Source organism: Polyodon spathula, chromosome 3 (assembly GCF_017654505.1).
Source record: "Polyodon spathula isolate WHYD16114869_AA chromosome 3, ASM1765450v1, whole genome shotgun sequence".
In the NCBI taxonomy this organism is placed as follows: Eukaryota; Metazoa; Chordata; class Actinopteri; order Acipenseriformes; family Polyodontidae; genus Polyodon; species Polyodon spathula.
The window spans coordinates 32,341,253-32,354,988 of NC_054536.1; the positions used below are offsets into that span (position 1 = coordinate 32,341,253).

Sequence of the window (13,736 nt, forward strand, 5' to 3'; positions counted from 1 at the left end):
TAAGCCTTGGCTTGTCCCATAGTCTCCCTTTAACTGTTTGGTGATTTTGTATAGTCTTCATGTCCTGTCTGCCAGCTGCAGCTTCAGCCTCGGTTGCTAGTCCTTCAATGAAGTGTTGCTTGTCGCTCCTTGCTCTGCGTATCCTCTGGATATCCTCTCTTTTAGTGTTGGGGAGTTGGTGTTTAACATCCATTTCTTGATTTTTTTTCTATCTTCAATTGCCTTCCAGGTGGATTGGCATATCCACTCTTCTTTTTGTGTCTTTTGATGGCCAAGGATCGCATCTGTTGCATTGTGCATGGCTTGGTTGAATGTGTGTATTGTCATTTCGGTGTCCTCCTGCAACACATTGTAACTGTTTTTGAGTACAGTGCTGAACTGGAGTTTGATGTCTGGGTTAGCCAGGTTTGCAACATTGAGGCGGTTTTGTCTTTTCTCTCTGAGCTTGACTCTTCTCAACTTCAGAGCTAGGACTGCCACAACCAGCCTGTGATCGCTTCCCACATCTGCACTTTATTCTTACATGTTGTATTGATCGTCGCCACTTGCCATTTATGAGGGCATGGCAAAACTGGCTTTCTGTTTTAGCAACTGCACATTTCCAGGTCAGCTTGTGTTGGAAGAGGGTTCCTCCAATCACTAGATAATTTGTTTCACACAGATCACATAACCTTTCTCCATTATCGTTCATTGTGCCTGTGCCATGTCTACCCATTATTCTCTCCCTGTCGCTGTTGTCAATTCCAACACGTGCATTAAGGTCTCAGATTACAATTAAGACATCATGTTTTTGTACCATTTCCACAGTGTTGCCTGTAGGCTTTCATAGAAGTTATCCTTCCCTTCATCTTATGCATCTTCTATAGGTGCGTAGGCAGTGATTACTGACAGTTTGGTAAATCTGGATTTAAATCTTGTCTGTAGCAGTCTTTCACATATAGGTTTCCACTCCAAAAGTGAGTTATTTTGCTCTTTCTTGATGATCAGAGCCACCCCTTCTTGATGTTGGTTGCAGACCAGAGGATGGTGTCACCACTTCTTTTACCTACACCGGTCCATCTGGCCAGAATGTTAATTTTGTAATGTTGCATCTTCTGGATGACTTGTGGAAGTTGTCCGGACTGGAACAGGGTTCTCACTTTCTAACATCCAACTCTTAAGGTTGATTTTGGTGTAAGGAGAGGACTTCCTTTTGGGTTTGGACCCCCTCCATCATATGTCCAATATCCTGATCTATCTCCCTCCCTCCACCAAAAGTAGTGTGCTCTCGCATATCCGTTTCCGTAGCTAGGTATCTTTTACAGGATGGGGTCGCTAGCCCCATGCCCAGCCTTTTCCAATTTCAGGGTCCAGGAAGAGGACAGAGCTGACTGCATTACCAGCTGGTGAATTTCCATTTTGATTAAGCTTCCTCTTCAAAGAGCAGCAGAAATGGGACCTGAATCTTTCCAGGGAACTAAAAATAAAAGCATGAATATCCTACCCAGCAGGCATACTAAACAATTGACCAAAACAACAATGTCCCAATCTAAAGGAGATGGCAGTTAAATTATCCTGCAGGAAATGTCTGTTTTGGGGGGCATTATGAAAAGTAACATATGTTGCATTTGTATTTATGTGTTTATTGTACTGCATCACATTCTGCTACAGTAAGAGTTACCCGTACTGGGAGTCTCCTTTTCTGTGACAAGGTTTATAATCTGATATCTTTTAAATCATTGTAGTTAGAGCTAAGTACTGTTAAGGTTTAATTTATTTAGCACTTTGGTTTTTTTTGTTTTTTGGTTTTTTTTTTATCCTGTGGTCCTTCTAATATATGTAAAACAAAGGTTGGTAAAACTGCATTGAAAAACTGTATCAGAAATTCTGACAGTACTGTCCTGGCTAAAATCTCTCTAAATTTCATGTCTAAACTCCAGTAGCTGGAGAGGACCTCTTTTAGTGAGACCTGAAAAAACAATCTTTAAATAAATATATTACTCAAACAGGTGCAGCCCTCCAGCCATTGCCAGAGGTTGTATTTTAATGCTGAAATGTAATCTCAGGAAGATGAGAAACAAGGCTTTAAACTACCTTGCCATCCCCATCTCCTGCTCTGTTAATTAAACCCTGCGGTCTTGCAGGTTACAAGATGCCCAGGAGTCTTCAATCTCCTTTGTTATTTATTTATTATTTTTAATTTGCTTTAAAAGAGAGGTAAAGTGAGATGGGCAAGATGAAAGGCATTGTCAGCTAGCGAGGGTCTAGTTACAGATATGCTATCGATTGTGGGAAGATGATGGGAGGGCACTCAGTACACTGTCGATAGTTTCAGATCTGCTTGAAATACAATACATCACGGGAGACATGACTCGCCATTATTGCATGCTATTGTTGGTGAGGAAGGTGACTTTCTCAACAAAACTTCAGCAAGGTCAAAAAGATTCTCTTAGATGTAACCACATCTATCTATCTATCTATCTATCTATCTATCTATCTATCTATCTATCTATCTATCTATCTATCTATCTATCTATGTTGTATTAATACTGTTAGTTACATACAGAGCTGATCATATACTCCATGTAACTGATTTTAGAATAGACCACAATATTGTTCTTCTCATAGCAGTGAATTTTTGCGCATGACTGAAAACAAAAACACTTTTAAGAAGTATTACAAGAAAACAAAATGAGTGAAGGCAGTGCTCCAGATAAGCTGCTTAGTGGGTGTTTTACACGTTGAAAAAATATGAATTACGCACAATATTTAAAAGAATACGCATAGCAGTTTTGCTGCACAGCTCAAGCGCTCATGTTATTAAGCTTCTTGTACTTCGTTGTTAATATACTGCAAGCGGTAGCTAGTGAAATGATGGGACAGCTTGTAGCCTGCCTGGGAATTGAATCACTCACTCGCAGTGCAACTGAATTCTTGATCTTCAGGATTTCTCTGCGCCGTTATAGCATCCCCCCCACTTAACCTCCAATTTACCTATCTATCAACCACATTTTTGATACAATATTCTGTATTTTATCGGGATGCTTTATATTGCTATATCAAGGGGAACAATAAATAATACAATATTATTGTTTATTTATTTGCATTTGTGCTGTATTAGTACAGTTTAAAAATATATATTGTTGGATTTTTTTTGTGTTGCGAAAAGAAAATTCACAGAAAACAACAACAAAAAAAAACTAACAGCCTAGTACTAGTTAGAGGAGACTAACTACATCGAGAGTAGCAACTTCTCGGCCAATACCAATATTACCAATATTACCAATATTATTAGGGCAGGACAAAAGGAGTACTAAATAAGACCACATTTTTGTACAGTAATTCAAATTAACATTACAGTTAAAATGTAAGGCTGCAATTAATGACTTCAAGATAATGTTGCATTTTACTCACCCAAAGTGCATTTTATGCACATAAGAATAGGTGTACTAAGGCCCTGTCCACACTATGCCTTTAAACTATATTAGTTGCCTGTAAACCAGCTTAAAAGTGTTAAATATGGTCAGCATCCACACATCTAATACTGTACTCGAGAACCAGAAAGACCACCTCGAGGGGTAGTCTTGAGTCCGGTTCTAAATTAGATCGCACCAGTCAGTGTGGTTTATCAGAAGTGTGGACGCTGTAATATCAAACTACATTTTTTTTGTGTATCCTTCAATATCCCAAAATGCTTTGTGATATTTTTGGCTAAATACTCAGAGCAGGTGCCCGAAGGAGTTGCTGTCAGTGCACACTTCGCACTGGGTATTCGTTTTTATGCTTAAAAAAAATCTGTCCGGATATCTCTGTTAAACTAGTGGGGAAAATAACAACCAAACAGCGTTAAAAGTAGGATTGGGGATGAAAAATTCACATCATTTGTCAGCTCTGTTTGAAATAAAATTAAGTGGACATCAATTAGTCTCAGGCAAGATATGAAGGTAAAAACAAAAATTATTTTGTAATTTCCAACTTTTTTGTTTAATTATGAAACAGAATCAGCTTAGTTAGTTTAAAGGGACGTCACCTCCTTAAAAAATAAAACACGAAAACTTCAAGCTCTACTTGTGTGTGTGTGTTCGTACTTACTTTTTCCAAAATACTTGTTTTATTCCTTTTTAGCAATATGGACTTAATTAAGTTTTTTAGCAATTATGGACAGTAAATATGGGGTATTACACAGTATTTTAAAATATTACACAGTGCATGGTGGGATATTGTCGTATTAATTTTCACTGTTCATTGTGCTGTTAGGAACTGTAACCAAATTATTTTATAATGTGTACACATTAAGCCAGACTAGACATGAAACAATACTTTAGTGTGGATGTTTTGAGCTGGATTAATTCAAATGTTTTTGAGTACGGTTATCGAGATTGGACAAGATTGGATGTAGTGTGGACAAGGCCTAAGATATGGTCCAGTTGCAACTCAAATATACCACAATTTACATTTTCGTTACGACACTTAGCAAAGTATACATTTTGTCATATGTACTAAAATATGTTAGTGAAGACAGCAACAATATACTAATTTAAATATCTGTTGTGTCTTCTTAGGAAGATCTCTATTGCGAGAAAAATACAATATGTATAGATGTTCAAAATGAGCTGGAGGTGTTAGCGGCACATATGTACAGTCTTTTGCTCCAAACACGCTGGGGAAACGTCATAGAAATTTGCTTTGTTTGTACACCCTGCCTTTAGGGAAAAATAGGTATTTGGCTGTTGCCTCAAAAATACTTTGAGCACAACTGGCAACGCATGAGAACAAGCGGACTGGGAAATGCCAGCAACAATTGCGACTGTTTAAAACATGCTTTCAAAAGTTCTGAACAAATTGATGCAATGTAAGTGACGCAATTGTCTGCAGCTTTCGTAAATCTCATTAGAATATTTGAGACCCCCCATAAATTCGTCCCCTTTTTGCGAATTTATGCAGGAACGCCCTTAATTACATATTCATCTACTGCTGCCACAAAACATTCCCTAAAATGTTGCAAATAGCATTGCACTTTTTTAATACATTTCACCCAAGATTTCCGACTCATTTGCAACTGGTTTGCAACTATTGAATTAACACAGATGTGTGTGTTCAAAAACAAATTGAATTTTTATCTGAAAGAAATTTTACCAAAATAGTCCTTGGGCACTTTTCTATTTAGTACTCTGCTGGTTATGTTGCACCTTTTAGATTTAGGTCAAGTGAAAGCAAAAGCAAAAATAAACCTCACTTTTTTAACTCTCAGAAAACTGCATACAAGTTTGTATTTAGCTGTGTCAATGACAAGGCATCCTTGATGAGTTTCTGTGGAACCTGTGCACGGCCTTCTTAAAAACACTTGAGCAATATGGTCTTCAGAAAACTAGTGGATTTAAAAATGTAATTGAGGTGTGATTAAGTAATTGCTTTCTAGTAATTAAGATCTCATTTTCTGGGCCAGTACCTCCTAGGTTTTATTCAAGTACATTAACAAATACATTATTTCAATGTTCCTTTAGGAAAGGATTGCCCTTTAATCTCATATAATGCATTAATAAATGAAAGAAGCTGTTTTTTTATCCAGTATAATAAGAGTCTGAAATCATCTGTTTTGTAAATAATTCTTAAGCGGGTATTACTGCACCAAGTATAATTGCAGAGCAATGTCTAAATGTTTCTTAAAAGGTATATGAGTTGGATTAAAATATGTGTTACTTACTGTTTCTTAGACACATTGAAGTATTTCAAAAGTACACTTGCACAATGCCTCCCCTGGGATCGACAGTATAAACACAATGTTGCTTTAACAGCTTTTTTGATAGGAAGACTGAGAGGCACAGTTCTAAACATAATGGAATGCAGTGGTAAGCACAAAAAGGGTCACAATGCCATTGCTCTTTATCGTTCAGAGGTAACTACTCTCAATTAAATAAAGGACACTTTGTCTATGTCTGGCTTTTCTGTCTCATTTGAGAATTAATTATTGGGCAAACAATTATGTACAGTACTGTATTCTGGAAATAACAACAAAATGCCCATACCTTTCTGTGGTGTTTGGGTGTTTAGCTTTTTGCTGTTCTCACAATATTTGATACTTGTTTACTTAGCAAACAAACACAGATTAAAGGGTATTTCCTGGTAGTGGACAGTGTCAGGAAAGTAAGTGATTACCTTACCAGACTGACAACCAATGTAATGTCTTCTATTCAGGATTTTAATCGTGATTAGAAATTGGTATTTTATTAGTCTCAGCACTACAGTAAGTAATCGGAAAGTCCTTCATCTGGAGTATTTTATCATGAATGTATGCTTGTTTTTATCTTCGCTCCCAGTCCTGACCCTGATGTGTCTTGTTTTCTCATTCAGGTGGCTGGAGTCTGTGGAGCTCCTGGGCAGAGTGTAACAGTGTCTGTGGGGGAGGGGTGCAGACGCGCAGCCGCACCTGTCAAGCACCACTCGAGGAAGCCTTCCTGTGCGAGGGGGTGTTGGAAGAGGGACGACCCTGCAACAAGCAGCCCTGCACATGTAAGGGAGCCACTGAGGAAAACGTACTGGTGCAGATACTAGTACACTGGTGACCATTCCTGGTCTTTTTTCTGAGCCCAGTCGTAATGCTAAAATTTGTCACGCAGTATGATAACGCAAACACCAGTCATTAACTGACAGGGGACTACTGCTTGATTATTCAAAATCTCCATAGGCTTTGGGTGATGTTCACTGGAAAGCAGCATAGCTTAAATTGTTTAGAAATATTTGTCCATAGGTTGAACAATACAGATTGTCTTTTCATTACTTTTAAATTGAATAGAAGAAAGAAGTAAGTGCTTTGTCTTCTCTTCATGCAAAATGTATATATTTTTTTTATGACAGCTCATAAGTACAGTGATACTCCACATATTTCCAATTTACTTGTAGTGCAGTACAACACTGAAGGACATTTCACATTTTGATCTGCAATGTCTGCCCACTTCAGCTAGTCTCTTTTATTGATTCCAGGTGCCTCGTTTGACTGTCAAGCTGGCCACTCTTTCTTGACTTACTGTGTCTAGTCACACTCAAGTACCCTGTTCCATTCACATCAATCAGGTCATCTGTCTAAATGTATAGTCTGTACTGGTTTATTTGACGAAGCCATTGCAACTCAGATCCTGCAAACAGCAGTCACTGTACTGCTTGCTTTGTTTTGGCTCTCTGCTCCCAGTCCTGACTCTACTGTGTCATGTTGTCTCACTGAGGTGGCTGGATGTGGCACCCCTGGGCACAGTGTAACAGTGTCTGAGGGGGTATGCACCCTTTTTGATCCCTGGGTGTCTTTCTTAATTTGGGAAGATAAGGATCTCTTTTTCCTCTTTAATTAATGTGCAAATCCACCTTGGTTATTTATTTATTCTTCCAGTGGATAATATACACAAATTCACCCTCACCGCGACCTGAGTTGTTGTTGTTGCTCTTGTTGACTGTGCGTTTTAAAAAGGAAGTCAGATTGCTAACCATAGCCTTTGATTTGCCATAGCCAAGGGGCGCTACAACTCCCGAAGCCAGGCCCTGCGCTCCGTCGATAATCGCAAGCGTGAGGAAACTCAGGAGGCTCTGCGGTACGGATACACCTCTTCACTGACAGGTATGCAAAGGGCTACCCACCACAAATGTACTGCACTATTTAAAAAAAAAAAAAAAAAAAAAAAAGTCAATTCAGGTTTCCAGTTATCAGCAGTATCAAAGACTACTTACAAAAAACTGCACATCACCTGCTCAGTGAGTTAAGGAGTACTCCCAGAGACAGAGCACGCTTTCACCCATGTACAAATATAAGTTGGGATTCTTCGCCTGCAGACACAAGTACGTAACAGTAAGTACACCATCCCATGCTTGTCCACATAAAGCCAAAAAAAATCCACTCCAATCAAAACCAAGAAAAACAAAGTTGATATTGCTTATAGAAGGCAAACATGAGAGTTTCAGATGAGTATGTGTATGTATATAGGTATGTGTGTCTGTTGGCATATCTACTAATCTCTTTAGGTCTTGAGAAGGGGAAATATGATATAATATTATGGAATACTGTTTTTTGTGTTACGGTGCTGTTTTGAAGACCCTTATACTGTATAGTATATTGTGTACATTCTTGATTTTCTAAATATCCCCTTAAGGACCCCAGAAGCTTCCAGATGGCTTGAGCTGCACTTGACAGGACTAGTCAAGCATTAGCTTTTAACTGTTCATACAATTTTACAAAGCGTAATATCTGGCTGGTGGATGCACCAAATTATGGGTAACATTACAGGTTAGACATTATTGTGTCCTTGGATCAGGCATTTGTCCTTATAAATTCACTCCAGAATCAGTAGTTCTGGTAGTCCCAGAATCTTGTGACTTGGGTGTGTGTGTTCATGTGTGTGTTAGTGGGAATTCTGGTACATTTTTCAACTCAGGATAGTCAGCCTGTGTGACAAATATTGACGTATACTATGTAGTGCTGCCAAAAATCAAGTGAAAAGCTAGTGTAACTTAATAGAAAACAGTGCATATTGTCTCAGCCAATCACATTTACAATTTTGGAGTAAAAAAAAAAAGTCTTCCTATACAATAAAAGTTATTCACCTCAAGGTGTTCAGCTCTCATCATGGTAATAAATAGTGCAGGTCGTGCCCACTGTGGAGGCAGTGTTGCGTAAGGAAAATCGATTTTTGGCAGAACTATATTTTTCCAATGTTCGAAATCGACTTCTACCCCGCATGCTTATTGTTTGAATGCCTCTTCCCATCCCTCCAACCCCCTTCCTACCCCCTCTGCACCCCCCTCACAGTGGACCCGGCGGCGGAGGAGTGGTCCCCCTGGAGTGTTTGCTCCACCACGTGTGGCGAGGGCTGGCAGAGTCGAACACGCTTTTGTGTGTCGTCCTCCTATAGCACCCAGTGTAGCGGCCCCCTGCGTGAGCAGAGGCACTGCAACAACTCCGCCGTCTGTCCAGGTAGGTCACTGTCCACTCCTCTCCCTCACCTCTCCCTCGCGCTGTCTCCTGACAGACACATGCAACACAGAGCAGCTTCACCCACTAAAAGAACAACAACGAGTCAATCAGGTTAGACTTACAAAGCTCAATTGCTCCAGTGCAAAATGGTATTTAATGTCCTGTCCTATTATAACACGCTCATGGGATCGGATTTTAACACACAATGACACTCGCTGACTAAACAATGTAATTGCAGTTGCATTTTTGCAAAGACAGGATTTATTTTTTTCTGAACACCTTATTGAAACCTTGTTAATGGGCAGAAGCAACATTTAATAGTGGCTACTTAAATATTCAATGTTCAGCAACCACAAAGCAATGAGACCTGTCTGACACAGGGCACAGGTAAATCCAGCACATATTTGTTCCTTCATGGGTTCTGGGTTCTGCGGTATTTGTCCATCCATGAGAAGATTATTCTTCATAAACTACTCTGGAGGGTTGGCATTTTTTCTAGTTTCTAGTCTTTCTGATTGCATGACTTGATACTGAGAATATGGAACGGCTATGCTATGTAACAGAGTTAATCATTTTGATTGCATGTATTGATACTGAGAATATGGAACACGAGGTAATCAGGCCAGAGACAACATTACAGCTGTTTGTCTCCATTGAACAGGCCATTCAGTATAAGGTCAATCACACTATGTGATGCTAGTTGAGATGCATTGATAAGGAGGTGGCATTATGGGTCAGGTTCACTGGGGCAGTTTGGGAAGGTTTGTTTAATATAACAAAATAGAAAGATAATAGTTAACTAAATGCATGGGATGTGAGTTAAAAAGAAAACACAATCTTTCCCAAAGTGTCCCACTGCACTGAACACATTCATGACTTGGGCTTTGAATAACAGCGTGTGTGGGCAAAAAGCATGTATTAGTGTTTGTGTATTGTAATGGAGCCTTCTCTGGTCACTCTCGTTTGTGCCCTTGACACAGCAGACCCAGACACAAAATGCCACTTTTAAACCACTTTCGTGCACTTTTATTTTCACAGTACAAAAACAAAATGAACAAAATAGAAGCCCAGCTCCCACGTGGAGTTCTACCTAAACTTTTGACAGTTCCTAACTAGCACACTGGATGGATAAACCGTTTACCAGCCAAAACACTTGTTTCTCACACAGTTCACAAGTTTAACAAAGTATATTAAGGATCACACAGTACCTTTATTAGCTTTCACACAGACAGCCCAGACCAAACATTTCTGACCTGCTTAAATACCTTACAGCCAGGTGTTGCTAATTAAATTAGAGCCCCTGTGGCAAACTGGGGGATGTAGTCTGTTTTATAAACCCCACAACAACATTTTTTCTCTCTTCTCCCCCTACTCTGCCACTATATATATATGTGTGTGTGTGTGTGTGTGTGTGTGTGTGTGTGTGTGTGTGTGTGTGTGTGTGTGTGTGTGTGTGTGTGTGTGTGTGTGTGTGTGTGTGTGTGTGTGTGTGTGTGTGTGTGTGTGTGTGTGTGTTTACCAGTTTCTACCGAGTCAACGCCCCTGTTTGAACAATCGCCCCACCCCTAGCTGAAAGTCAAATTTTGCCCGAGGGGAAATGTCGCGGCTCACGTGAATAGAAAAAAAAAAAAAAACTACCTATAAGTAGTTGCTCTGTGCATTGGATGATTCAGGGTTACAGTTAGGATTATCTTCACTTCAGATAAAGAAGACGTGGGGTTTTGTTTAGGTGCTGTAATAGCTTGTAACTCAGGCACCATTTTTTTGTATTAAATATTTTAATGCTATAGTGCTAGTTTGGATGTTAATTTATTATTTTGTGCTGGGTTTTCACACCAGACACTGTAATTTCTTACCTGCAGAGATTATGTAAAGCCCTTTATTTTAGTGGACTGAAAATGTAAGGTGTTTATATATTTTATTTAAATGTAGTGACTTTTATTTTAGCGTTTTTCACCTACAAATGTGGTTTTCATGATGTGGGTTTGTACTGGACACTGCAGCTTTAAAGTTGAATGTTTGTTTTGTGAAAATATTTGGAAAGACAAAAAAGTGCAGCACTAGCTTTGAATTACAGTAGCTATATTACTTTCAGCTGTGTAATACAGCTAAATTGAGACCAATCTTGTCTGGCAAAGATGTTGAAATGTTGGTGCATGTTTTTGTGATGTCTAGATTGGACTACTGTAATGCCCTGTTTTCCAGCCTGCCAGACTCTACACTACAGCAGCTCCAACTTGTTCAGAATGTGGCAGCTAGAGTGCTTACTAACATGCGTCGCTCACAGCATATCACTCCTGCTCTCAAGTCACTGTACTGGCTTCCTATTAAATTCAGGATTGATTTTAAGATCCTGCCCTTCATGAATCTGGGCCTTTGTCCCTGCAGTATCTGACTGTACCTTATACTCCCAGCCACACTCTACAGTCAGCAAGTGCTGATCTTTTGGTTATCCCTCGTAGTCACTTAAAATCAGGAGAAGAAAAAGCTTTTAGTTGTTACGCGCCCCGTCTCTGGAATTCTATTCCAAGTGATATTAGAGGTGAAACTACAACTGAATCTTTTAAGTCAGGTTTAAAGACGTATCTGTTTTCACATGCTTACTGTTAGGCTGGGCTGTTAGCCATTCGTTTTTGGGTCTCGTTGTAATGCGCCCTAGGATGCTTCGCATGAAGAGCGCTATAGAAAAGCAAGTATTGTATTGTATTTCACCAGTCATTAAATATGTTAATTGCACTTCTTGATTCTTTATCGTGATTGTGTGCTGTGCTCTACCTTTGCATTTTAAGCATGCCTAATTGTAAACGTAAGCAGTTACAACTTTCGGTACATCTTTAAAAGAATGGCTGCAAATTCTTAAAAAACTTCAATAGTTTCATAGGGTTGCATATCTCTTTGTAAAAATCTCAAACTAAATTACTAATATAGTACTTATTATATACTGTTGGACTGTATATGCATATTTGATTAAATGTCAATACTTTATACTATCTATTAATTGAATGATATCCTACAGTGTTTAGAATATGGAATTCATACACCTCAGTGATACATTCAATATGTATATAACATGTATATAAAGCAACCCTTTGTCTGGCTTGCCTCTTACATTATGATTGTATTGTTATTTAATATCCACTTCACATTAATTCAATTTTATCTACTAAGTAATAACTATGTATTTACACTGTTAATATATAAAGAGGTTATGACTTATGTGCAATGTTGAAATTGAAACTTGGATTAAAATATGTTATAGCTGCCAGATTTGTTCAGCCCTGAGCTCTCCAGTGGTGTTAATGGTTTTCCTTGTCACGACAAGAAATAATCAATAGCAATACTTGCATTGAGCCTTTCAGTTCCAGATGAGAAACCACATTAGTTGGGGAACATATTTTAAAAGCTATTTCAGTCTGTACTTCACCCAAATGTTCTTAACTCTTTCAACGATGCAGACTTTTCTAGTAATATATTGGAAAGAAAACAAATCGTCAGACCTGTAAACTAATCAAATGTACAAATATGTATTTAAGTGTTTCAGTCAGTGCTCTCAGAATCATGTCTGAACTTCTTATACATGTGGGACAAGTTAAAGATTACACTCTAATGTCACTCTAATGTCTAATGAAGGAAAAGAAGACAACATCAGTTAAGATAACTCTATTGGGTTGTTACTTTTTCATATTGTTGCATTACTAGGGAGTCTACAGCTATGGACCAAAGTTTTGCATCACTGAGAATTTTAAAAAGGAGACATAACTTAGATATTTTATTTAACATCATATAATCAAAGAAACTACAAAATATTACTGAAAAAGTCTACTGGAAGCCATAATTGTAATACAGTATTTCATGTTACGTTTCGAAATGTCTAATTTTTTCTATTTTGTCAGTATATATCGTTAACTATATGAAAAAATACAAAGCAATATGTGATTCAACATGTTAACGCAGCATTAGTCAGCAGGTTTCATTTGACTTTATGAAGCAAAATTAGTTAATTGTACAGGTTAATGCAAAAGTTTTGGCCATGCCTGTACAGCTTTGTGTCTTTGTGTCTTTGTGTCTTTGGTTGCTGGAGGTCCCTCCTCAGCCAGTGCAGTTGATAACTACAATAGGGGCATGTTGGTTGTTTTTCTCCTCTATAAATCACACCTTAGCCGCTCTAATTGCAGTGCACGGGGCCTGGGATGAATGGTCGCCATGGAGCCTGTGTTCATCCACCTGTGGGAGGGGCTACAGAGACCGCACCCGCACCTGCAAGCCCCCCCAGTTTGGGGGTAATCCCTGCGAGGGGCCAGAGAAGCAAACCAAGTTCTGCAACATCGCCCTCTGCCCCGGTGCGTACACAGTCTCTCTGATCCTCTTTCTGCGAGTCTGTTTAATAAGTGTAAGAGGGATGGTTTGTGATTATTTCTACAGGTTTATTACAAGGTGACAAAAGACACAGGCTGAGACTAAGAAACATGTAAATAACAAATATTATAGTTTTTAGAAAAGCACAATACTATTTTCAATATCAAAACATAAATTAACCGTCAGATGCTTCTTCATTTTAAGGAATTTTGTTGTTACTACTTTCTTGAGCTCAGCCAGCTATAGTTATTGATTTAACAGCTAGACTGGCATTTCAGTCATGGATATGTATTATATATTTATTTTTACATTTAAAAAAAGAGAAAACTAAAAGCATCATTTTTTGTGCTTGGAATGAAATGCTATAAAAACAATAGCAAACTTTATTAAAAAAAAAAAAAAAAAAAAAAAAAAAAAAAAAAAAAAACATTCACTATCAGAACTA

The 13,736-nt window shown here is 38.5% G+C and overlaps 1 protein-coding gene across 3 annotated transcripts in view; it reads left to right on the plus strand.

The window, feature by feature from the left end:
• Positions 1–13,736, plus strand: part of adgrb1a (adhesion G protein-coupled receptor B1a) — a 106,932-nt gene that overhangs the window by 33,610 nt on the left and 59,586 nt on the right. The window contains exons 3-6 of one of the 3 annotated variants that reach the window (XM_041245059.1): positions 6,331–6,489; positions 7,478–7,585; positions 8,771–8,935; positions 13,096–13,275. In XM_041245059.1, the coding sequence (XP_041100993.1) occupies positions 6,331–6,489; positions 7,478–7,585; positions 8,771–8,935; positions 13,096–13,275 (612 nt within the window). The remainder of the gene's footprint in view (positions 1–6,330; positions 6,490–7,477; positions 7,586–8,770; positions 8,936–13,095; positions 13,276–13,736) is intronic. The other 2 variants (XM_041245060.1, XM_041245061.1) reach the window with 2 other exon arrangements.